Raw genomic sequence first — 26786 nt, 5'->3', positions numbered from 1 at the left:
GATTTCTTACGTGTATATTTTGTACAGCCTGAACAGAATGTATCAAATTTGCCCGTTTTGAGTCCAAAAACCATCAAAGCATGAAAAAATAATGTTCGGCGTCTGAGCTAATTAAAGTGGAGGCAATTTTGCATAAATAATGAAGAAAATGTGGCAGCTTGAGAGAGTGAAGGAGAAGAAATCCATTTTACCCTGCAGCTTCATCTTCATGAACAGGAGAAGAAAAGGGGGCGGAGCCAGCGGTAATGGCAACTATTGATTAAAAAATTCAGCCCCCCCCCCCCACCAAAATCCAGAAAATTGCTGACTATGCAGGTTTTTCATGTCAATCTGAAGAGATCGCAATTGTTGAACTCACGCTTGATAGCTGGTAACCCAGTTGAACCCTTGCGTATCTTTCGTGTCTTCGGCAAAACCTAAAGGTATTTGATGCCGGGCTTGACGAGATTACAGCTTGATGAGCGGATTCCTTCATGGAAATACTGCAGCCGCAGATTGCACACTGGGATCAGATTAAGATGCAATCTGATTGCAAAGCGGAACGCATGAAATAAACATCTCGCTGTCCGCATCCTTCCAGTCAAGGCAAGCCAAGGCGGCTTTATTTACACTGCACAGTTGTGCTCCACATTATAACTAAAAAACAACCAAACATTAGGACACACCTGAGGCAAAATTGACTTCTGTTGTCATTTCATTCCACTTGCGTACAGCATAACCGCTAAATGCTGCTTCACCATGTTTGCATTTGAACCCTGTGCTCTACTAAACCGGTCTGCTTTCGGGTTTATATTCTAGCGGCCTTTCTTGTATATCTTCCAGACCTAAGACATTTAGTAATTTATAAACCAGTATCATATTTTAAAAATCTATTCTACAACTGACTGGGAGCCAGTGTATTGATTTATTTATTGATTTATTTATTCGTTTCTGTCTTCTGTATTGATTTAATTTGTTTAATAATTCTTTTTATTTAACTAATTTAGTTAATTTAATTTATTTAATGCATTGAATTTATTTATTTGAATAAAGACAATGCAAATAAATGAACATCGGAATAAAAACCAACGTAAATTTGCCGGATTATTGCTACAAAGCTAGTTTTCATTCGTATTCCTCAGGCAGGCCAATAGGAAAATATGACATACATATAAATAGATAAGACTCATAGAATATAAGTAACACAAGGGAAATGTAAGGATTGTAGTGGTCTTTGCTGTGGTCGGAACTCCAACAGCAGCGTTCCGAATGATCTCCAGCTGTATATTGCTCTTTTGAGGGATTCCAGTCAGAATAGCATGGCAACAATCAAGTCGAGCAGCGATAAAAGCATGGATAAGCTTTTCCTGATCTGCCAGAAGGACGCGAGCCTTCAATCCGGAGACGTTTTTCCGATTTGATGGGCAGTCGGAATCCGAAACAAGATTTCCGACTTTAGTCTTTAAAGAGTGTTTACTCACAGCAGTCCGGTTTTTTCTTCACTGCCCGAAACAATTACCTCCGTTTGGTTGTGCTTTTGTTAGTGTACTGTACACAGCGTTGGCGTCGAAATGAAATAATAGTTCATTAAAAAAAGGAGCCAGAATTGTAAAGACTAATTTAACAGTTGAAAGAGTGCATTGTGTAAAAAAAATAAATAAATGTGTTTCCCTTCGTGGCGCTACTCATTTCATCTCCGTGTATTACATTCGACGATAAGAGCTTCAAAGGCTTTTATGGGAATGACCCACTTTATATGACTTCCTTTTTTTTTTTTTTTATAATATAAAAGTCACAAGTGGGTTTGAATACATATACTCTATTTTAAACAAAAACGACCCGTTATTTTATCACGCAAAGCAACGCGTTGACAGCTCAAGGTCCAGTTGACAAAAATAGGCTGATCGTTTGTCACGTTTTCCCGATCCGAGCAGGACAAAGCAACGAGCAGATTTTTTTATTAATTATTATTATTTTTATTTTTTTTAGCCTCGGCATCTGGCGTGAAGCCTCAGCGGCTGCCGCAAGCGTATCGTCTTGTCTCTTTGTTTTCCTCTCGCCAATCAACTCTAAAGTCACGAGCTCCAAACTGTCACCGGCGTGTCTTCTTAGGCGATGACGCGTCTCCAAAAGGTCAGCGTGTCATTGTCACGCTTTTGGCCGACATCTCACGTTTCCCTCCGTTACTCCTGGACTGGTTTCATATTCTGAAATTTAAAACTAGATGCACTTTTGCACCACTGGATGAACGTTTGACTTTATAAACACCCCCAAAAATTGAATTACTATGAAAGTATATGACTTAAAACATTAAAACCAACATCCCAAGGCCCTTTTTGTCAAGTTCAGTCATTTCAAAGTCAGACATCAAAAGCAATCACCCCGGCGGTTGCGCAACAAGCAACCAAAGTCTCCGCAACATTTATTAGACTTCAACAAAAACAAACCAGCAACCGTTATTTTATTATTTTGCTGCCGCCGCAGAGGTGGGAAGTTAATTTTTTCTTTTTTTTGCAGAGGAAAATCAAAAGGTTTGTTTGGCTCCAAAACAAAAACAAAATGAATGTGCCTGTGATGAAACAAAACAATAATTTCGTCTCGCTTGTCTCCCCGAGGTTTCTGCTCGCTTACGTTGATGTTTTACTAACAAATCTGGTCTCGACCTGCTTCGGGGGTCTCCTCTTCCTTTCCGAGAGTCAGTTGTATTATATTAGCGCAATGGTGTCAAACACAAGGCCCGGACGGCCCGCCATGTCATTTTATGTGGCCCGCGAAGACAAATTATACATCAATTTCATTTGTCAGGACTAAAATTACAAATTGTCTTCATATTGCGAGTCATTTTTATTACCGTTCATTTTTATAAAATATATGAGCAGTTTTTACTAGTCTCAAGATTCGAAACTAGTTATTCATCGGTTCGTTGTGTCATAATGGCCGTCCGAAGGAAACTACGACTACGATGCGGCCCGCGTCAAAAATAAGACTCCCTTGTATTTACGCTTCTCGACCTCGCATCCGTAATCGCCTCAATTTTGCAACCGTAAATTGAGACGACCGCTTAGCGGGACTTGCTTGGATTTTTGCAGCGTCGGCGGCTCGGTTACGAAAGATCATTCCGGTAAAAACTTACGAAACTTCGCTTTGTCTGGAAAGCTTCGAAACGTTGTTGTCAATTGTTTCATTTGACTCAAGTGTAATGTTTACAACGGCTTGCTTGCGTACATAAATCGTTTCCATTCGTTCCGTCCACGAGTCCCGAGAACAAGAAACGGGAATTGAGTGTCTTCCTCTTCTCCACAATAGAATCGTCGACGCACCGAGCCAAGCAGTCCTAACTCAATCGGGACGGTCGATAATCGTCACTAAATCTGCCCCTTTAGTCTTTAGCTCCTCTCTCGATTCATTCCCAGTGAATCGGCTTTTGTTTGCCGGCAACGACGGAGGCAATTTACGAGGGGTATCGACGGATGACTCCGGGTCCAAAAAACGCGGCAAATAAACAGAGCTGAGAAGAGCGAGAGGGGAGATCAACAAATGTGTCAGGTGTTCTATTTTTTAGTGTTTGTTTTGTCCTCGGCTTCTATCCGAGCGGCCGTTGATCTTCTTGTTGGCTTATCTTCACAACAAATTGCTCGACACGTGTCCGAGCCAAGCGACGGACGGGACTCAATCAGATTTGTTTGAGGTCTTATTTGTCCATGTCAGAGCAAGAACCTTATTGATTCTGATTGATTAATGGCGCTACACGGCCACGCTAGGCTTTTTTTTTTTTTTTTTACGACTCCAGCATCAACTTTCGTTTCACCACCTTGACTCCGGCTCGGTTAATATCCAACAAATGAACGTGGGTGTGATATCATCGTTAGCCGACTTGCGTTGGATCATTAAAGAGGCTGTCTTGGAGGTCGTTTGTTTATTTGCTAGCCGGACCACATGAAGCAAATATGTAAGAATGTCTCATTAGCGTCTCGACGGGGACAAAAGTACTTTTGGTTAGCCCTGACCTTGGGTGGCCGATGACTTCACGTGGTGGCCACGAACCCCATTAGGCCGTCCTTGAAATATCCCGACAATTCCGTCTGTGCCACATAAAGCGACAGTTAGCCAAAAATAAGGCGAGAGGCTGACATTTCTTTCGGCATTCCCGTCCCCGCCTCTCACTCGGATGGGAGATAAGTCGTCTTGCCAAGGTGTCGAACTGCGCCGCTGCTTAACGTCTCATATCTACCCCTCCCCTCCCCCTCCTCCCCTCCGTTATCTCCCGCATACTCCCATCTCTCCTGTCTTCCCCGGTTTTGCAACGATAAGATGCGCCGTCCCAGGTGAGTGCCGGGTGTCGATACCGATGTGCTGCTATCATCAGTAAACTGCCAGACTGCCCGCACGACGCTCGCCCCCCCCCTCCCCCCTGCCATGACCTTCACTACACAACATTCCTCTCCAATCCGGAGATGTCATAAATTAGTAACCACGGCAACAAACAATCGGACGGTAGAGATTCGCTCGGGCCGTGCAAGAAAATGCGCGTGCTTACGTCTGTCAGTAAATTTATTTAGCGAAAGATCTGAAAGAGGATTTAAGAGGACTAAAGAACATGATCCCGCTCACGTTGGAAAATGAATTTAGCAAAATTTCAGCAGGGCTTGTAGGTCACTTTAAACGGAGCTCAGTGGAAATAGCATTTGTCTCAAATGTATAACAACGCTGAGAATTAATTTACTCTTGGAAATCTGATTACGGCTCGCGTAAGCTCCCCCAATGTAAATGGCTGCCGAGGAAAGCGAAGGATGAAAGGGAAAGAGAATCCGTTTCAAGTTGCAACAAGTCGGCGCAGATTGATCTCGGGGTGGTGGGTCCTCATAATCCCACAGTGAAAACCTTTTAAGAGATTACCAGAAGGTATTTTTTCTTTCTTTTTCTTCAGAGCGATGCGGCCATCTGGCCCACAGTCTCCGGCCCGGGGGCAAATTTAGTCAAATGGAAGCCTTTGTGAAAATATTCCTTTCAATATTTTTCATGAAATATAGTTTGATCTTTTTCCACATCACTGCAGGCCGCCGTGTCTGTTATGAGCCTGTTGGTTGCCATCAATCATCTGACACTCGGGGGGAAGTGCTGCCTTGCTTTCTTTCTTTTTCTTTCTTTCTTTCTTGCTGTCTTGCTGTCTTTCTTTCTTGCTGTCTTTCTTTCTTTCTTTCTTTTCTTTTTTCCTTTTTTTTTCTTTTTTCTTTCTTTCTGAGATTTTTTTAAAATGTAAAGTACATTAAAAATGGTTTTATTTATTATTTCACGTTCATTATTTCATTATTTTATTTTATTTATTAATTTATTTATTATTTTATTATTTCAAAGTCAAAAGTCAAAGTCTGCTTTATTGTCAATTTCTTCACATGCCAAGACACACAAAGAAATTGAAATTACGTTCCCACTATCCCACGGTGACAAGACATAGTACACAATATACATACAAGTATTGTATTTTATTGATGTATTATTTTTATTATTTTTAAATCCCACCATAACCGTTCCAGCCTTTATCACTCTGCTCGTCCCCAAAGGTGCTGATTGTTTGCAATGTTCAAGCATCCACTGATCAGCAGATTTAGAATGTAAAAAATAAAATAAAAGACGGACTGCAGCCCTAAAACTAACACAACAAAAACTACAAATGGAGCTATTTCGACTGGATTTCCTGCAACCGGCTTGTCCACCACTAATGGTGACAAAATATGACCAAATTCTGCTGCAGGTGGCCTCTCCCAATCGCTGTACGTTGACGTCCTCGGAGGTGAAAGTCAGCTCATTCTTCCATTATTGAACATTTTCCTAGAGCGGAACATTCCTTCCCGACGACAAAAAGCGCCTGCCTCGGTATCACTCTCATCTGCGCCATCGTCTTGGTTTGACCCCACATCTCGTTTGGCTCCTTTCATCCTGGATGTGCTGCGTTGCACTGATCCAAATCAGTCACTTGATTTATTTATTTCTCTCTTTATCTGGAAAAGGAAGTCTGAGCCGCAAAGGCCCATTTGTCTGGCACAGGTTTTTCTTTTCTTTTTGCCTTTATCGTAGAGATTTAATGTGGAATCTGTAAAGGCCGTCGCTCACGGATTAACTTTTCACCCAAGAAAAAGTTTTTGACAGTGTGATGAAGTTCAGAGCAAAGCTTCTGTTTGATAAAAGTAAATTTGTCCGGCTCTTCTCTAAGAAGTCTGAAATGATACCACGTGGCCTCCTTTCCTTTTTTTTCCCCTTAGCTGATAAAATCAAACGATGCAAACCTGCCAGTGTATTTTGCAGTTGTATTATTTCAGTAGTTTTGTAGTAAGTCTTATACCATTATTAAGTATTAATCATGATGAATTAATTTTTCATTTTCCATCACCAGCAGGACATAAAAACGAGATTTTCTTGATGTGTTGCTTTTCATGAGTAGTTTTTGGGCATGTGGAAAGTCGACTTTGTGAGGATTTGTTTTGAAATAATGGCTCGCTACTGGTTCCATTTTTTTTGGCAAAGCAATGAACACACATGTGAACGCACACTTTCACAAACATACTCAAAAATACACTTACACACAGACTTGCACATACACACGTACACACACACACACACACACACACACGCACGTCTTCAGACCTCGGGCAATGCGAGATCCATTCTAATGGCAAACACCTCCGGGATAAAAGTAATGGCTGGTAAAGACAACTCCAACTGTCAGAGTAATGAAACGGGTTAGGTGTGCACTGATATTCCTCCTCGGGCTAGTTCTCAAAAGTATTCCTACTTGGGAATGAAGGTTTAGAGGCAAGGTCTGCCAATTAACCTTGAGTCAACCTTGAAATGATAAGGACTTTGCATTCAAGTTTGTTTCAAAAAGTAAATTGAATGAAACGCGAGCTAGGCTAGCTAGCTTAGCCGCCAATGTTTGCGTTTGAACTCCGTAAGAAATGCGACTCATGCGTTTGTTTCAAAAAATGATTTGACTGAACTAGAGCGAGGGCTAAGATAGCTAGCTTAGCTGCTAATGTCTGCGTTTGATCTCAGTAAAAAATGCGTTTGTTTCAAAAAGTTTAACTGAAACTAGAGCTAAGCTAGCTAGCTTGTAAAACATGTCTGTCCCTGTAAAACACGTGACTAATGCGTCCATTTTTTTGTCTTTCTTCTCCCTGCTCCCTCTTTGGATTCTTCCCCCGAAGCTGAGGAGTACGTCGTCGAAGGTAAGACTGACGCTTGCTTCCTCGACCGTGCGGTCGAGCAGCTGCCGATGGCGGCCGCTCGCTCACGCACGCTCTTGTGCATTGTCACGGTGGACTGCGGTTTGAAGTGACTTCCAAAATTGACCCGTTTCTGACACAAGTGGAAACTCTCCAGCCCCTACTCCCGTTTATTTTCTCTCCTTCCAGGATTTACTTTTGATTCTCTTTTATTAGCCTATAACTCGTGTCTTTCTTGGCACCGGACTCCATTTTGTGTCGCTTGTCGGTCCCAAACAACATGGTCACGTCAACAATATATGATCTCGGCGCTTGAGTGGCAAATACTTGCCTTAAATGAGCGTCTGAGTCCCGTTGAGTTGCGGGTGATGGATTGCCTGTCAAATTGCGAAACACCATTTCTCGCTCCCCGCACCAAGTGTGTGTTTTCATTTTCAAAACGGGCCGTTTGCTTGTGGTCATTTGAATACTGCTCGCTAGCGTATAAAAAGTCCGGGCGAGTCGGAGCTGACATTTCTCATTTAGTTCTGACATGGGAAAAAATGTATTCCTGTTTTTACATTCTTTGCATGTGTGTAGGAGTTATGTCAGCTGGGTTCAAGGAACCACATTTGGAGAGCTAGGCCAGTTTTTTTTTTATTTTAGTCAGCTTCGTTGTAAAAATATATCGAGTTATATTGCGTAGGAATGTCTGGTGTGAGTCATACTTTGAGAGCACGACGTGACTTTTGTGCCATTTTGGAAAGAACCGGTCATTGATTATATTGAAGTTGTCTGGCTTTGTACGCCGCGTGTCTAACTCGCTTTTCCACGGAGCGTGAAACGTGATGTGGCGTTTTCACTTTTAAAGGAAAACACTCAGCCAGAGAAGTAAACAACTTTTACAATTCCCAAACGGAAAGTCGATAAATGAATTTTACTGGTCCAGCGCAAGCCGTGCTTATGAAGGCGATTAATTGGACGCACGCTTGGTCTCTATTTTTAGGGCTTCCCCCTTCGACCCGCTCCGGCTAATTAAAGTTACTGACCACACGTTCAAAGGTGCCGTGAGATTGATGACGCCGAGGTAGAGAGGCCCGAGGGTGTTTTGGAAAAGTGATCGCTGGGCCGTGCGGATTGATGATGTTCCTGCGACACTGACCCGTTTTCGTTGGCAAACGAGGCGAGCGCAGCCATCTGCGTCCTCCAATGATGTCGTCTCAATATTCAAACAGCTCATACTCGGCCGGAAAGCGCTTTGCGCTCGCCGGGCGTTTTGGGAAAGGGCTCGGCGACCTCACCGCCCACTCGCTAGTCACGCCGCTGTCTGCACGGCTTATCCGAGCCGTCGGACTTTTCGGCTGCAATTATTCAAATGCGACGCTAACCGTTTCCTCAGTTGATTGGGATTCATGCATTTTAAAAGGCGCTAAAACAGGCAGGCTGTTTTTCATTTCCTCCCCCTTTTTTCAGACGACGGTCGGACCGAGCGAGAGCAGGCCAAGCGAAAGCTCTCGTCCGATTGGTCGACGGCAGATTAAATGCGACCCTGGTCGGCGTGTCTGATTTAACGTCGGGCTGAGGGATGTCACGGCCTTGCCGAGCTGATCTTAATCAATCTGATCAAGGCTAATGATCTTTTCTGTCTCAGTCATCAGACCTCCAACCTAATCCCGTCCTCAGGGAAGGACAGTAACCAGTTTATCATTACGCTGGAGCCCTCCCCGTCAGTGTTGGCTGGAGACAGCGGATTACGGATTGAGTGGGGCCCTGTAGTTAAATGAGATTGTTTGAACAGACGAAGGATTTTCTGCTTATTTTATCAGCGAGAAAGAAACAACGTCAAGCCAAAACTTTTGGCATGGAGGCAAGAGAAAGAGATAACAGAGCGGCAAAGATATTAAATGTACTCTTGTTGTTGCGGTATTAACCCAAATTCCCTTTTGTTTCCGGAACATTGTGCTCATGTCGATAATCGTCATTGTAAGCCAAATGTTGGAGGACAACAACAGCGGTGACACTTGTTGTGACTTTGAGTATCAAAGATGTTCACTTCAATGCATTTCCCATCAAAATATTCATTTGAGGAACTTTTAACTCATTCACTGCCAGCCCAGTCGAAATGAATCTTTGACGTGTAAAGCCGTCAATGGTACTGAACGAGTTGAGGATATGCAGAGGATCGCCGCCTCGCTTTTTTTTTACGCACACTAAACTCGCACCGAGTAATCCGTGAGTGCTCGACGATTGCTTTTGTGTACCTGCGGCCTTTTCCAGATTCAATTATGCCATTGAAATGCCAGCGACTGCAAAGCTTTCGACTTTGACACAAGGGCTAGATTGTGCCGGCGTAAAAAAGTTCATCCTCCCGCCCGTCCCTTCGCCTTCTGTCTCGCTGCGAAGCCCAAAGGTTGAGGGAAATGCCAGACTCACGCCGCCCACACCTGCTGATGTGCTTATTTGACAGTCTCACACTCGGTCCCCTTTTCTTTGCCAAAATAGAAAATCTCTGGCTCTTTTCATTTGGGATTTTAGCTGGTATTAATGAATGGAATTTTCCAGCGTGTGACGTCATGGCAGTCGGCTTTGCTCTAAAAGTGCACAAGCTCAGCTTTGTTTTCTGCAATTTTCACGCATTAGCTCATTTCAAGGTCGGCCCGATATGGGTTCCCGTCCTCGCCGCAAGTTCATGTAAACAAAAGGCGACATTTCGGAGAAAATGAAATGCTGAACTGTCTATTTTACTCCCATACACACGCATTTTTATTCTCTCCCTCCACTGTCACTTGTCCTCTGATGAGTAATCAGAAATGAGGCGGACTTGTTCAGCAGATGCCAAAACAGCTTTATCCTCACTCCACCGTTTTGAGGTGAATTAAGGACCTCGCTTGTACGGATGATTCTTGACCACCTTTCAAAATGTTTGCAGCTCAGTCAACTAAGCAAAGGTCAACGAGTTCACTAGTTGGCTTGGACGATGCAGACAACTCCAACCCGGACACTGACGGCCAAAGAGCTTCTACCTGCCTCCGTTATTCCCTCCATCACTATTCATAAACTTGTCTTGACCTTTTGCTGAAATGTTAGGGCAAATTAGTTGTCAGAGCCTCGCACGTGGAAAACATGCCAAGTTCAGAACGTAGCCTGGAGTTTCCGTCGTGTGCTGAAGCAGGCGAGAAATATTACGATATGAGGTCATCGCGTATCTGGGGTAACCCCGACCCCTAATACGTATTCCGCACGGCGTATTATACACAGCGCTATGTTTTGCTAGCACATTTAATTCCCTCTCAACTAAACTCAAGTCACCAATCTTGATTCCAGGCTTTTTCATTTCCATTGATGTTTCGCGGGACGTTCCGGAAACCATCGATGGCTCTTAAGTCTTATTCCCACGTCGGGTTCAACTTGGCAATCGTATCTCAGTACTGAATTAAATCACGACTTGTTCAAGGTAAAATCTACTCGCTCTTTGGGCTTGCTTGTTTTTGATTGCCAAGATCAGATATGAAGTCAGATTGGCTTCCAAGTATGTTTTGATTCATTTTTTTGTTTGCGGAATCTGAATTAAACAAAGAAAAGTCACTCATTTTGTCCATCGCAGGGGGCGGCCATTTTGTCACTTACTGAAATGACATCCCAACCAATCACGGCTCAACTTCAGAAAACTGCTGAGCCGTGATCGGTTGCCACCGGAGAAAATTTATTTGGAAGCTAAGCGGAAAGTACATCCCCGTTCAATCTATCGTTTGTTACTCTTCTTGAGCGAGTTGTTGCTTCGCCAGCTTTCCCCGTAAGCGCCGCTCACCTTTAGTTGACTGCGGCCGTGATTGAGTGCCACGGTGGAAAGCGTCAACGTTCATTTCATCCATATTTGATGAGCCAATGTCTGCCGCTCATTACGCGCAACCGGGGGACGCTTGTAATCAGCGTTCACAAACTCTCTGAATAATTATTTACCCAGATTGTGGTGTTTATACATGCATAGAAACAGGTTGATGCATCCTGCCCCCCCCCCCCCCTCCCCTCCCTACTCACTTCCACGCCCCGTGCTGTTACTTCCCCACAGCTATGCGATAAAGAGACCTCTGATTAGGTAATAACAAGACTGATTTCCTGTTGTTGTTTTTAATCATTTGGCTTGCTTGGCCAGCTTCCTGATTTGTTAAGCTAATGTTATTGGTTCCTTCCACTGAGAACGTCTGTCATCATTCTCCAAATAAACTCATACCCGATCCGGCGTTCGGAAGCCTATTAAGGTGATTTGTGGACCCGCTTTACGGGATCTCGCGAGTCCGCTTTCTCGCCGGTCCCAGACAGGATGCGGCGTTGCATAATAATCTCAAACGATCTCATTATATGCTGTCAAGTGGCGTATATCGGCCCCTTTGGCTTCTCTCAGCTGGGGAGAGCGGATGGATAAAAGTCCAAACGCTCTGCAAAAGTGCAATCTGTCAGTCGCCGGCAACAAAGCGAAAAGGTACGCTTTTCATGTGGTCGCCCAAACGTCTGCTGTCCTGTCTGTGAACTTCTTTTTTTTCGCCCCACGGTGGAGCTTTTGCGACGCCGAGAGTAGCGTGCCACGGCTGATGGCGACGGCGATGCATTAAAACCGTGGCCACGAGGAAAACATTGCAGTCAAGTTCAAACGAGAGGCCGAGTCAAGAGTTCGAGTCGTCAGTCCTAAACGTGGCGTTTCTAAATGTATTTTCTGTCAGAGTTCAAAGTCTCTGATTGAGCTGCCAATTATTTCCATCATCGCAAACTCTTTTTCATTTCCACGTCGTACCACCGAGAGGGCGTTGCCCGCAGGCTGCAGCCATTAGCACATCCAAGTGGCGGAATCTCCAAAGCGACAACAAGCCACAGTTTGAAATTTCAACCTCTGGTCCGCCGAGGGCGCCGAGCTGGTGTCGCATCTCGCCCGTCGGGTGCGTTGTCTTTGTCGTCAGCTTTCGAGATGCGGCCAGAGAGCGTCATCAAAGTTGCAGCTGCTTTTAGATGCCCAAAGTTCCCCTTTTGAATTATGGAGCTGTGCGTGCGACAATTTAACCCAGTAAGAAGAAACACCTTGCAGGGCTCCATTTTTTTTTTTTTTTTTTTTTTTTTTTTTTGTGCTTCTCTTGCCTTAATAATCCTTTTAATGGCCGTAGGGGGGCAAAAAAATCAAACCGAAATAAAAACAAATTCTAATGAAAAATCCCAAACGCTTATAACCCTGGTGATGACACACTTTGCTCTTTGCAGAGGATAAAGAATGTATCCCAGTAATGTGACATTGCTTGTGTTTGTGTAAAGCCTTGAATATGCGTTTCCTATTGTGTGTTAGCTTTAGCATTAAGAGGCTAAGATGCTTTAAATGCACAACTTATTCTCCTAGTTTGATAGTAAGCCTCCTTTCTGAACAATTGTTTCAAAAGTCATGAAGAATTTGCCTGTTAAATACTAACTCGTCAAAATTTACCGTGAGTGGATGCAAATCATTCAAACGAAAATAATTTTTTTTTTTTCCCTCCGCAGCTCGCTCGACACTCTTTCAAGCAGACATGAAGTGATATCAGACACCTATTAAATATTTGATGACGCTCTTTTAGCCCTGTGCAAATAACGGGCACCGCCATTTCTGACCAGCCGAAGTACGCTGCACGTGCTTCTGCTATTAAGGACATTATTTGAACAGATTCCTGCGTGGAGCGTATTTAATTCCTTGATTAATATTTCTTTGCCCCAGATTCCGCATTCATGTCCCAAAATAATGCCATCTCCAATTCCAACCCACACATTTCCCTTTTCTCTTTGCTCTAAAGCTGCCAAGATTTCCAACAGAAACGTTTTGCCTCAGCCAGTCAGACTCAAGATGGGTGAGGCTTGGCCTCCGCTCATCAAAATGGCCCGGGGCGTAACTTACAAGCATCTATTTTCAAAAAAAGGCAAATGAAATAACCATCTCGATAAATATTAGATCCTAAAAGATCGCCCAACTGAAAAACTGTCTTGCTTGAGCTCGGATCTGGTTTTGTTTTTTTTTCTCCGCCCCCTCAAACTTTCCCCACATAAAGGCCACTTAAAGACTCTCATAGCATTTATTCCAAGTAGCTCTCGATTTCCTCCCCTCACACTGACCAATCAGTACGTAATGGGCACTAATACAAAAGGCGTAAAGAGCACACGCAGCGTGTGCCTAATCAACCGGCCCGTTTTTAAATCAAATCCGCTTCACTTGCTCCTGCTGGTGGCCGCCTGCTCTTTGATTAACAAGTCAGTCGGCATCGGACGCTTCGAGACACGCACGTGAGTTCCGATTTATTGTTTGCGTAAAGTAGGCCTGCAATCAGCCCGCTGTAGCCGCTTCCGGTTGATTCCCACTTGACGACGTGCGCTGCCATTTTTTTTTTTTTTTTGATTGCTATTCAAAAGCCTGTTTGGCGGCTTGAATGCATGAAAGGGTTGCAGCTTTGATTTTAACACAATAACCTTCCTGGAAAATCAGGTGTAGAGAAACCTAACATCGTAATTATTTTTTTCTCTCGATGTATGATGCGTGAGACGCACAAAAAGAGCCTACACGGAGGGCGCCATGGCAACCGTAAATTCATGTAGTAGTAGTCCGTCTACTCAGCGCCAGCCGGGTGCATCACTTTAGTCCCAAAAGTGATAATGGAAGTTGTTTTATAAACAGCTTTTGTCATTTCCAGTTTGGCTTTTAAGTACTTAGTGTGTTTTAGTCAGAGCATGCTGAAGGTAACCCCCCTCGCCCCCTCCCCAAAAAAAGCTCATACATCATTCTGTGGTTCTTTTCTGTTATTTCCTGCTGTTTTTTTCCCCCTCTCGGCCTGTTATGAGGCAGCGCACGTATCGCAATGGATGGCGCTCATTATTTATGATGGCCTCCACTCCGGCTGCCTGTTGCCGCCCGGGCGAGCTGTCAGCCACCACCTGACGCTAATGCACGGAACGCCGCTCGGACAGCCGATGGATTCCTCGGCTGAGCTGGAAAGAGCGTGCAAATGATCGGGAATACGTTACGGACAGAAATAGATTCCTCTGCGCTCAATCGCTTGTGCACTTGCACACTTGTTGGCAACGGTGGATATTCCGGCATAGTTTCAGCAAAGCTCCTCAAGTGGTGTGGGGCTTGCATGTTTGTGGTCTAACAAATATGATTATTTTATTTATTTGATTCTTTTTATTTTTTTAAGATGCAGACTAGTGCTGAATGATTTTAGGAAAAGATTGAATTTAAGATTATATGACTAAGATATGATAGATTACAACATGCCTCAAAAAAGTCAGGAGGGAGGATATGAAGGATATATAATATACTGGAGCACTTGAGTAATGAACCCATTTCTTCTCCAGTAGTTGTTGACGTGTCCGACGCCGGCGGCGGCGGTGGGACATCGTCGCCAGCGAGATAAGGAAAGCCCGCCGAGGTAACCGGCGGCTGCGTGGGCCTCGGAACCCTTTTCTCTTTGGAGTTTGTGTGTTTTGCGCTTTGCCACTCCTCCTCGAACCCGCCAGCCTTTCCCTTCCCCCGGCGGTGACATTTTGCGAAGACGTGTGAAGCCATGAATGACAACGAGGGGGCTCTTTGGAGTGCGTGTCGGCAGAGTGGCCTGCCGGAGCGAGATAAGACGAAGGGAGGCCGGCCGGCCGCCCACGTGCACGCTAGCGCCCTCCCAGTCTCACGTGCACGTCGGCCATGTTGCGGGATAGAAACGAGTCGGGAGGGAGGGTCGATACCGCTCTGTTTTTTTTTTTGCTTTTTAAACTAATCCCGGCATTCACTCTTACCAATACCAACTACATACAGTGAAACAATTTAAACGAAAGTGTTTGCAGAAAGCTAAAGAAAAAAAAAATTTTGCAAGTTGGACATGATAACACGCTTTGGCTTTGGTTGCATCACATTGCACATTTTGCAACATCAGATTGTTGTTAGCTTCTCCTCCCAGATATCCTCTTTGGAGTCATTATCGTGAAGCACACACACTTAAGCATAAACACACACCTGTTGCGTGGCACTCCCGCGTGCGAGTATTTGGACAAGAATGCTCTCTGTCAAGCGCAGATGCTCATTCATATGCATGACCCCCGCCCGTCACCCCGGGTGCTCCGTGCGCGCACCTACCCACTCGCTTACCACTTTATTTATTTTTGGGTCTTTTTATTTTTTTATTTGGCACACCGCCTGGAGAATAACGGCGGCGGCAACAGATGGCCCCCGTTCAGAAACGCCGACTAGCCATATCTGTAGGACGGTGAAGGGGGGGGGTCGATCAAGTCATGTCGACCCCGTTCCCAGGGCGTCCTCGCTTTGAGTGGAAAACACTCGATGAATGCAAATCCATCGGAAAAGCTGTCAGCTCGTTAAATCAAAGTTACAATTAGCTCCTTATTTGATAGCGATGAAATATTCCAAAAGACGTATTGATCGGGGATCTGAGTATTCTAAACTATAGCTATTATTAATCTCTGTCCCGCCTTCAGCTACGACCTTTAACTGACAATTAGTTTTAATTAAAAAAAAAAGCGTCTGCGGGAATTGATTGACTGTAATCTACACCTTCTCGGCACATTGTAATTATACGCGGCTGGGATTCCCGAGCGAGGTAGTTGAGGTCGACGGTCAAGGCGAAAAAAATCTTGTTTTTTGCAATGAAATCACGAATCGAATCGATTTGGATGCGCAGGTTATGTACACTTTGATGTACACTTTACGCCCGTGCTCGGAGGAGGATTTATGAGTTTAGGGCAGAGCTAAAGTAATAACTCTTGTCTTGTGGCCGTAATTAATCTTTTTATATTGCCACATAATAGCGTCTAATAAGTAAAGGAAAGGGGGACGAAGGGGTGGGGGGGGTAGGCCGCCATATTAGCATTCATGGAGCATCATGGATTAAAAAGTTAATCCTCATGCAGACTTTATTCCTTCATAATTGTGTTTTTATTGTTATGCTAGTCGGTCACTGAGCTTTTTTTCCTCTTCTGTAATGTGACTAAAAGCGAAATGGAATCATCAGCATGCAAATGCTTCAGTTTATGATCTCATATTTGAGCGTAAATTGTCGTATTTTGGCGTATTTTGCTTTCTCTCTCATGTGCGTTTAGCATCACTAATCCAGTATGGGCCGCTTTAAAATGATGTGTGTGTGTGTGTGTGAGCTGTCCAGCTGCAGGTGCCATCGAGTTCATGAAAGGCGGTGTCGAAATCGTCTCATCTCCTGCCAAAAGTGGCGGAGGAGGGCGATCAGGAAGGTAAACGGATGACTTTGATGGCGAGAGACCATTGCGAGAAACCAAACACCAGATGGAGTGACCAGCTGAAAACATCACACTTGAAGTTTCTTTGAGTGTGGCTGACATTTTCTTATTAAGCTAGCGTGACAACGTGCACGTGTTAGCATGAAGCTAGTGGGGGCATTTTGAGGCAGCGCTGCATTTAATGGCGACATTCTTGTCAGACAAAAATATGCACAAAACAGAATAAATAGGAAGTTTGTCGAAAATTAAAATGAGGTCAGCAATGTGTGCAAAAAAAAAAAGCATTATTTCTTTGACTCCTGTCGTCATGCCAACAAGGTTCAGCTTACCGCTCCCGTGTTTGTAACTTTAAACCTTTCAGAATTATTTTTTTTTCTTTCTAGCATTTTATATTGTTATCCCCGCGCAAATTGACACTGTGGATTTGTCTGCTTCTTTTTCTCCCGGCGCCGCTTTCCCTGTGCTCCCGTCATACGTGAAAAACCATTCTGCACAGAGCCGGCCTATTTCACACAACAGCGGCACCAGACGTCGCCGCCATTGTGTCGAGCGCTGTCGGAATATTTGTTTACAAGGTTCAGTGCCGTTTAATTTTCTCCTGATCGGCTCCCGCTCGTCTGTGCTTTGCCGCCGCTGGCTGCGATTCAGGGCCCCCGTTTGTCTGAATATATGCACGGGAATTTTTTCCCCCCCTTCTTCTTCGTCCTTTTTTTTTTTTTTTTTTTTTAGCACTCGTCTTCCCAAATTAATTAGGGTAGATGAACAAAGAGCGGCCAGTAACGGGGCGTTTTGCACTTGGCAGCTAACAACCCAAACCGCCAACGTGACATTTGATGTGCAGATTGATTAATTGCATAAAAAAAATCAAAGTCTCTTGTGTAATTAAAGGCAATCTGCAGCCAATTATGATTATCGCGGATCTGTCGTCATTTTATAGCATGTGCAAAATAGGAGGCAATTAGAAGCATGATTTTTTTTTTTTCTTTTTTCCCTGGTTGAGGTGATTTTCGGCTTCTGAATGTCAGCGTGGAGTTGTCACCTTCGTTTTCACACACGATTGTCATCGGTGTGATGTGAAACGTTCTCATCGCTTTAGAACAGGGGTGTCATTTTTGTGGCAGGCCGCTTTGTAGTCGTAGTTTCCTTCGGAGGGTCGTTATGACTGTCAACCCAAATAAATGTATGAACACCTCATATTACCGTTTTTTTCCGTGTATAATGCGCCCCCATGTATAATACGCACCCTAAAAATGGCATGTTGATGCTGGAAAAAAGCCTGTACCCGTGTATAATACGCACCCAATTTTTTATTTTTTTATTTTATTTTTTTTTAAGTCCCAATGATCGTCACACACGCAGGGAGGCAATGGGTCCCATTTTTATAGTCTTTGGTATGGTCTTAACTAGGCTGGATGTATTTTTTTTGTTGGCGTTGATTTCTCCGACTGCCCGTAAAGGCACCACCGCGATCAGATGAAAAGAGAGGAAAGTGACGTGCAGACATGTGAAAAAGGCGGCTCTGTATGGGAGAGACGTTGAAGAGGAATAAAAACACCCTTGGAAACCAAAACTTGCCCCTCGTCGTGACTCGGAGCCGCAACAAATGTTTCGGATTTGTGTAGGGTACATTGTGACAGCAAACGAGCAGGTGATCGAGCAAGCGTCTGATACGAGAGCATTGCGTTCGTATGGAGCGTGTTTGAAGTGAACAGCAGAGACGAAAGGAACAAGGCAAAGTGTTGTGAAATAAAATATTACCTGTAATACGCATTTTGTTATTTGCTGATTGTATTAAACTATCACATTCATTGTCAGTCAAGAAGAGAAGAGGACTATTATCCCTTCTTTGACGAAATGACCAGAGCACAGTACAAACACACTATTGTTCTTGTAACGTGTTTTGTATTTAAGTCCTGTCTGCCCCTCGCTCACCGTCGGATCATTGCATGTGTTCCTGTCATGATGTCTGTTTGGTTTCTGTTCCTGTCTTTGGTAATGTCACCCTGTCTTTTTGTTCCACGTCTTTGTTGGTCAGTCCTGTTGTTGGTTTTGTTGTACCATGATTTTCTTAAAAAAAAAAAAAAAACATTTAAAAAAAATTGTACCCATGTATAATGCGCACCCCAGATTTTAGGACAATAAATTAGTTAAATTTTGCGTATTATACATGGAAAAAAACGGTATATCATAGTGTAAGCTACAAAACAAACTCATTTTCAAATCAGACAACTAAAAACTGTTAAAATATTTCAAAACAAATTGAAAAGTGAAGACAATTTGCAATTTTAGTAATGACACATGAATTTGATGCATAATTTATCTTCGCCGGACACATAAAATGATGTGGCGGGCCGCATCTGGCCCGCGAGCCTGGGGTTTAACACAGATGCTTTAGAAACTTCTTTTCTTGGCTTTATCCATGATTTGCCAGCCGGTAGTCAAATGCAACCCAAAAAAGTATATAAAAATGTGATAATCTTCATATTTATATATTTGAAAATACTTTTCATGTTAATATACATCCTCATTATTTCTCACAGAAGATGAAGCTCTCCTGCAGCTCCACAAATCCGAGCGCATTGTCCCAGCTGGAAGACATTAATTTTCCATTACGTGTCATTGTCATCATAACCCAGCGCGTACCATTCCCCGGCATCCAAATAAATGTAATTAAATCAAAAGAAATAAATAAAAGAATAAATAAATGAATTAAAAAATAGATAAATAGATAAACAAAAACTAAATAAATTAATAAATAAACAAAAAGCCGCGAAGCTCACGGCAGGGCCGCATATCCAAGAAAGCCGCCGACGTGATTTTAGTCAGTGCTAGCGGAGTGGAACGCGAGCGGCTGTGGGTGGGGAAAGAGTTGTCAAAATGAAACATGAAACATCAAGAGCGGCTCAAGGCGAGGAGTCGTTGTGCACTAATGTGTCTTTCTGATTGGAGCTTGCACGGCTGAGAGGAGCGCCAGCCGGCTGGCTGGCCGGCCTTTTGCCGCGTAGGTGCGTCAGATTGAAAAGATCCGTGGCGAGGCGAGGCAACTTTATTTACGCTTGCTTTCAATCCACTAATGGACCCGATCCACGGCACCGAAATTCAACATGGCATAAATACTTGGCGTGGACATCATGCGGTGCGACTGCTCAGATCCCGTAAAAGCTCGGCGAGCATAATGAAGGTTGCCTCCTTGCCGCTCGTACAGAGTTGAAATGCTTTGATTGCTTTTGTATTTAAAGTGTGACGAACGTCCTCCCCGCTAACTGCCCTGTCAGCCTCTCCATCACGTCTGACACCGCAATTACCACTTCCAGGGGAGCAAAAGAGGGCAAAAAAACTGAAAATGGACATTGGAAGGATGCATTTTGTTGCCCACTCGCCGCTTTCAGACTCCACTAATGAGTGCCATTCCAGAAGTGGCAATCAGAGCCATTCAGTCCATGAAATTGCCTGTGCGGAAAGGGCGGCCGTGTTGCCGTTCGTGGAAAATTAGGAACGGGACGGAGGGAAAGTGCAGGTGGGTCGTGTTGGCCAAGTCGCACTTGGGAAAGCATGATTAGCTGCGACCTCATCAATGAAAGGAAAATGGAGGTCAGGGGGGGAATTTATTGCTTTGTGAGAGATAAACTGGAGCTTCCTCGGGCCTGCAAAAAGAAAAAAAAAGTCCAAAGTAGAATTTTAGGTTCGCATTTTAAGTCTTTGCTGGGGTAAAAATCGGCTTTCGCGCAATTGTCACCAACAAACTCTAAAACAAAGACCCCACCTTGCTAGCTTTGTCGCGCTAGCTAACATTGTCGCCATGAATGTCGCGAATTTACATTTTTAAGTTGTTCCAACTACAAATTGTCTTCTCTACAAAGCACACGCAGGTTCTAATGACATCCATGTGCTTCATTTCCCGGATGTGCTAACCCGTTAGTTCCGCCGAGAATCTTCCGTCTGCCTCCCGTAAATTAGCCTAAGTGACGATATCATCAATATCCCCGTAGCGTTAGCTTCCAGCGGCTAAAACCCGAAATGAGTCTTCCCTCGCTGGCTGGCACGACATATGGAGCTCCTATTTATTTATGAAGCGCTTCATTACGAGGCGAGAGGCAGCTGCTGGCTTCTCTTCCCTCTCGCCGGTCTCCGGGTGATGAGGTTTATTTTTCCAGACGGATCCTGTGACATATTAGCTGTGTTTTAATGAACAAAATGCGTGCGTCAAAGTGATTCACTCTGCGTCACCCGCTTAATTAGGAGACGTGTGGGAGCCGATGAAATGTTCGCTTTGAGTTTAGGTCTCAACCTCGTCACATGACGCACCTCCCGCTTTGACATTTCGAATGTTTGTCGTATGTTTCCGTCGTATGTGATGTTAATTACACAGTGCTGGTGCCGTCTAATGGAAGCTTTAAATCCAGCGGCGCATATGCTGAGAGGGTTTCCAAACAACTTAGCGCATTACACCTGACAGATGATGGCTGTTGCTGCTGCATAAAGTGGAAAGTGACCATAAAGATTTAATGTCTCGCGCGGCCAAGCTTAAGTGTCTTTCCGAGATGGGGGTGTGGGGGTTTGTGGGGGGGTCAATAGTCCCCCTTGGAATTTCAGGCAACACACAGAAAATACGAAGCGTGTTTACACCAAAGCGGTCTGGAATTTAAATATATATATATATATATATATAAAATTTTATTTCATTATTATAAATTTTTATATTTATATATATATATATATAACATTTTATTTCATTATTATTATAAATTTATATATATATTTAAAAATTTATAAAATGTGTTCTTTCACATAATATTGAGCAGTATGTGTCATTTTTATGCAAGAGAATTTGGAAGAAAAAAAAAAATCACAATATGTTGTGTTAGCATAGCGGATCTTTTATACAGAGAACTGTATAATGAGAAATGAAATACGGTATATTTATGTATTTTACAGGTATGCACTTATGTTGTCCATATACCAAATAGCATCGTTGCTACTCATCTGCTCAGGAAACACCGATTAAAAAAAAAAAAAAAAAATGGCTCCAAATTTCCCATCCTTGAGCTTGTTAATTAGGTTAGCTTGTGATCTCATGTGTGTATTTACCAATAAAGTGTACTAGCAAATGTGAAGAGTTATGAAGTCAACTTTAGAAAGTGGTTGCACTCTGTTAATAATTTAAAAAAAGAAAAAAAGCGGGAGCCACGCAAAGCCTTTAAGACGATTCTATAACTCTCAATATTTCCCCTCTCGCTGTCTCACTCTTGTGAATTATTACAGCACTTTAAATTTGAGCCGTCTGCATATTACTTAAGCTGCAAAAAGACACTATATGCAATATAAATGAGCTGGCTGAAAGGAATTTGTATTCACTTTGGACGGGAACCATGTTTCAACAAATGTCTTACAAACGGCGCTTGGGCCCCGCCGGCACCTTTTGGCTTCCGCCAGACGTACGACAATGATTACGCGATGAAACTTTAACGGTGCCCGGGCTGAGTAAGAACCGCTGATTTGTAGATGCTGTTTGATTTTATAACACGCTGAGGGTGCAGCAACTTCTCCCTTTTCGCCTCCTTGTGTTATTCCATGTGACTTTTACAAACTTGCCCTCGCTGTCGCCGGCCTTTCGGCCACACGCTTTGAATGCCGGAATGCATCGTGAATGGTGCGCCGTCCTTCCATTCGGGGCACAAAGAGGAAGATTAAGCGAGAGGATGTCAAGTTTGGCGGCCATATGCTGCAAAGAGCCCTTGGAGGATGCTGCTGTTTAGCATGCCGCTGTCGGGGACGGGCTCAGACGTGGTTTGCGGGACGCGGTGGCGAGGGCGCCTCGTCGTTGTCGCCGTGAGACCTGACACATCTATTGCGTCACGCAAGGTCACGAGGTCATTGAAGTCACAAGGTCATTGAAGAACTTCCCGTATTGGTTCGTCGCGACAACATAGATGCCATTTGGACCGTACAGCTTATTATATTATATATTATATTTTTTATATTATAAGTTTTATATGATATTTTATTCTACTTTATTATATTATAGATTTTATATTATATATTATATATTATATATTTTATATTATTAGATATTGTGTATATATATATATATATATATAATTATTATATTTGATGTGTTTTTTCAGCTAAACTGTCATTTTTTCAGGTTTTGCCCAATTAATATCTTTGACGTCTATAACCGTCACTGGCGCTGAATGAGTTAATTATGAGCAAGGGGCTAAAAACAAAAAGTTGTGGAATGACTAGGTTTGTTTTTTTGTCAAGGGCCAACAGAAAACCGGTCGGCGGTCAGATAAAGAAAAAACGCTTCGGAAGCTACGGTGGCGCTTGAATTCTGATGCTCTGATGATTTTTGTCAGTCCCTGACGGTCCATAAAAAAACCTTTGGTGGTTCTTGAGAATCTTTGGTGACATTTTTCGGTAGCAAGAGAAAGGCCGGTTTTGGTTTTGTGTTCTCTTTCTGGTCTTGCTATTACTGTTTTTTTTGTTTTTTTTTTAAGTTGGGGAGCTGTCGGTCTTATTTATCGACTGAGTCGAGACGGGTTGACTCGAATGGTGTTGACTTGCCCGAGCGACTCTTGAAAGTATGTCTCGCCTCAAGTCAAATCCAATCGCTTTGTTTGGGGAGTTGCGTTTGCTTTTTGTCAGATTTAAGATTCCGACAAGCCAATCGTCAGGACGGGCTTTTTTCCTCCCTCTTTGCCTGGAGTTTGTTTATTTTTCCCTTTTGTCCACAAAATAGCTTCAAATATTCAGTGTTTGCTTTTGGGCTGCAGTCTACATGTTGATTTTTTTTTTAGTTCTTATGAACAATGACCTGGAGTGGATTGAAGTTTTTTTTGTTTTTATCCCAGATGTGTTTTTAGAAAGCTAAGCTAGTTTGGCAGTTTGAGCTTTATGGATGGACGCCAACGCTTATCTGGCGAGACGCCGCCGCCGCCTCCATTTTAGGCGGCGGCCATTATCTGCGTGTGGATAATCTTTGACTTCTCCAAATAGCGCATCTAACCTTCTCGTCGTGTTGGTTTTCTTCTTCCAATCATTTGAGTACAAATCTAGCTGAAGCCTTCCTTCTCTGCCAAACAGTTTTTTTTTTTTCTGTGTTCCATAAGTACTCCAGAGGGAAAAAAAAAAAAGCATTTGTGAGAGCAACAGCCTTCGGGTGTTGCGGCAAATAAAAAAAAAAAATGCTTTTTTTTTTCTTTCAAAACCCTTCACACACTTCACTCAAAAAGTGTTTGCCTGTTTTCTGTTGGTATTCTCCCTCTTTCTCTCTCTCTCTCCCTCTCTCTCTCTCTCTCTGCTCTTTTTCTGTTTTGGTTTGAACTCTGACATCCAAGTCTGCCCCAGGATGTCTGTCACAAACTGCAGTCCAACGTTGTGACAATGCTTTTGTTCTTCCCGTGCCTTTTATGACCTTCTTTTTTCTTCTTCTTCTTCCTCTTTCTGTTCTTTTTGTCTATTTGTTCCCTTTTCAAGGTCTGGCGCACCTGACGTTAAACGACCAAGGTATGGGTTCATTTTCTTTTTTTTGTTTGGGTTCTCTTTTTCTTGCCCGAGGATGCCCTGAGCCCTTTGAACAGATTTTTTTTTTTTTTTCCCTGACCTTTCCTCTGTACCATTCAAATGCCTCCATATTTTTTTTCTTCCCCACCCCCTAAACATCTTCCTTAAATGTTCTCCAACCATCTCACTCCTCCTCCCTCCCTCCCTCTGTTGTGTTTTTCACCAATGTGCCGCCCCTCCCACACACTTGTCCCGTCCTATGGCTAACGTCCTGGACCTTCACCCTTGACCAACTTTGACCATGATGACTTCACCCCGGGGGCCGAAGGTAACACTCTTGTCTGCGTCTTCAACAGCGATAGCAAAACGAAACGTTGTTTGCTGCTCATCCACCAACATCGAATATAGAATGTGCAGAGTTTTTTTTCCCCCCCCCTCTCACCACTCTGCTGACATTCTTCTTGTTTGGCAATCTTTTGAAAGGGCTCCCTCCCGTTCAGGTTCTCGCGATAGCTCGCTGGCGGATTTGAGAAAAGAAGAAAAACAACGCCCGCTGTTGGCGTGATGTTTCCGAGAACTGTTTTCATGTCGAGTCCACTTGCTGTTTGTCACAAGCGTTCTGACTTTCAACGCACTTTTTTTTTAATGTCGTGCTCCAGTCCCGTTGGCTACACTGTGTTGACATTTGTGTGCTGCTGGCCTCCAAGTCAGGACTGTCTCCCTCTCTCAGTTTTGCTCTCCTCATTTGTTGACCTTTTGACGCCACCGGACGCTCAGTCCAAATTGTCCGCGGGAAAAGAAAAAGGCAAGCGTCAAAGCTGAGTTCATAAAATCGAAAGGAGTGAACAAGAGCAGGAGTCAGTGAGTGTTCTGACCTTTGCTGCTGTAGGGAAAGAGAAAAAGAAAAGCTTCGCGTGATTCGTGTTGGCGAAGTCCGAACTTTCGGCGTCGAGACGTGAAAACGTCCGACGACATGTTAAAAGGACTTGCTGGATGTAGAATGTCGCCAAGCACTTGACTGTTTGATCAAACCACGTTTCCTTTATGGCAGGGGTTGTCAAACGGTAGGTTGCGGCCCTCGTGTGGCCCATTCCGGTATTGCAGGTGGCCCAAAATTGGAAATGGAAAATACATATTTGGATCATTTTTTTAAATTAAATGTATTTATTATTTAGACTTGATTTATTTTCCAGCTAATTTTGTGAATCATTTATTAATACATATAATATATTATATATCGAGTGGCCCGTGGCGGTATTGCAGGTGGCCCGAAAATGGAAATGGAAAATATTTAACATTTTTAAAAATGTATTTATTATTTAGACTTGATTTATTTTCCAGCTAATTTTGTGAATCATTTATTAATATAATAATAATAATAATAATTTGGATGGGTATCCAAATGATGTCAAATGTAGCTGAGATTCCCAAAATAGACATACAGATGCAAATAAATAGCCTGTATCGGTCTATCCCCCTTCGGTGCAAAATGAAATAATATTCCGACAAAACCAGTCAAATTGCTCTATGCCAATAAAATTTGCCCTTCAAACTATTTTCTGTACGGTTAAAGATAAGTTCATCCAAATGGTCCAGCGAGACTTCAAGGCCGCCATTCGCCCCATAACGTCCCCCCCCCCCTCAACATTCCTCCGCACATAAAAGTCTGCCCTGGCTGTTTATTCCAGCCGTAATCTTGTCAACGGCCGTGCGTGCGTCCAGATCGTAGAATGAACCAGATGAACGTGAAATCACACATTAGGTCATCATCGATCCGAAGGGGGCTTCGTGTCGAGTCCGTAAGCCACTCGGACGAGATCCGTGAAATCAACTCGGACGAAGGACGCATGCAAATACAAATCAGTTACAGAGGAAAGCGGCCGATTATTCGTCGAACATTGCCCAGTCGGCCGTTTCTATCGATCACCTTGTTTCCAGGATTGATATGCTTTGCTTTGAACCAAAAAGGGGGGGGAAAAAAAATCAATAAAGCTGTTTAGAACATCTGACACATTAGCAAATTACCTGCTGCCCCTCCCCCCCCTTGTGAAAATATTTCTGCTTTGCATGCCCTTGCTTCGCTCAGACGGAAAAAGTAGCCAGGCGTGTGTTTAGCTGAGGCCGTGGCCGCCGTTAACGATCGCGGGGCCGTCACGTCAGCCGTCATATTAGAGGGCCGGGGAAAAATCAATGGCGAGTCTCCTTAAAGCCGCGGCCGCCCTTCACCGCCGATGCAAGGACGAACCCCAGGCCTTGGTCACCGCTGATCTTTATCTGGCCGTCTGGAAGAGCGCTTCCGACCCCGCATGCTGGGCAGGCAACATGTTTTTATTAAACGGCCAACAGTTCCGTCGAAAATAAAAAGACGCCTCTTAATATAAGTGCTTCATAAACATGCTTATGTGGCTCAAAGAGGTTAGCGTAAAATTTTAGATGGAAAGAAGCGGCTTGCGGGTGGATTTAGTCACATCTATATAAAATTAATGTTTCCAATTCAGCAGCCATTCATCGTATTTGGAAAGTTAGCAGACTACGAGGTGTTCATGTGCCACGCCAACAGTCGCCCAGAAGCTATTTCTGAAATTAACAAGCCGGTTATTGCTTATACAATAAGGCCATGATTGCGTTGGCATCTTCATGATTATTATTATTATTATTATTTTTTTTTATCGAACAAAGAGAATAACCATGATGCCCTGACAGTGGTAATGAGTTTTAGTTTGCTTTGATTACTGTAAATGCTTTAAATTGAGATTAAAAGGAAATATTTTATTTAACTGCTAGTGTATGCAGCATTGTCAAAACAGCTAATGTCAACAAACGTAATGCTACTTTCAT

The 26786-nt window shown here is 43.5% G+C and overlaps 2 protein-coding genes across 11 annotated transcripts in view; both read left to right on the top strand.

Annotated features, from left to right (window-relative positions):
* The window catches only part of LOC119129646 (C-type mannose receptor 2-like), a 902042-nt gene that overhangs the window by 382385 nt on the left and 492871 nt on the right, over positions 1-26786 (top strand). The window lies entirely within an intron of this gene.
* The window catches only part of LOC119128075 (neurexin-2-like), a 250844-nt gene that overhangs the window by 77472 nt on the left and 146586 nt on the right, over positions 1-26786 (top strand). For 9 of the 10 annotated variants that reach the window (XM_037260157.1, XM_037260158.1, XM_037260162.1 and 6 more), the window contains 2 exons: positions 7182-7202; positions 23922-23951. In XM_037260157.1, coding sequence (XP_037116052.1) covers positions 7182-7202; positions 23922-23951 — 51 coding nt within the window. The remainder of the gene's footprint in view (positions 1-7181; positions 7203-23921; positions 23952-26786) is intronic. The other variant, XM_037260160.1, reaches the window with a different exon arrangement.

The sequence above is a fragment of the Syngnathus acus genome, chromosome 10 (genome assembly GCF_901709675.1).
Source record: "Syngnathus acus chromosome 10, fSynAcu1.2, whole genome shotgun sequence".
Classification (NCBI taxonomy): Eukaryota; Metazoa; Chordata; class Actinopteri; order Syngnathiformes; family Syngnathidae; genus Syngnathus; species Syngnathus acus.
This window is presented reverse-complemented; position numbering and strand designations above follow the sequence as displayed.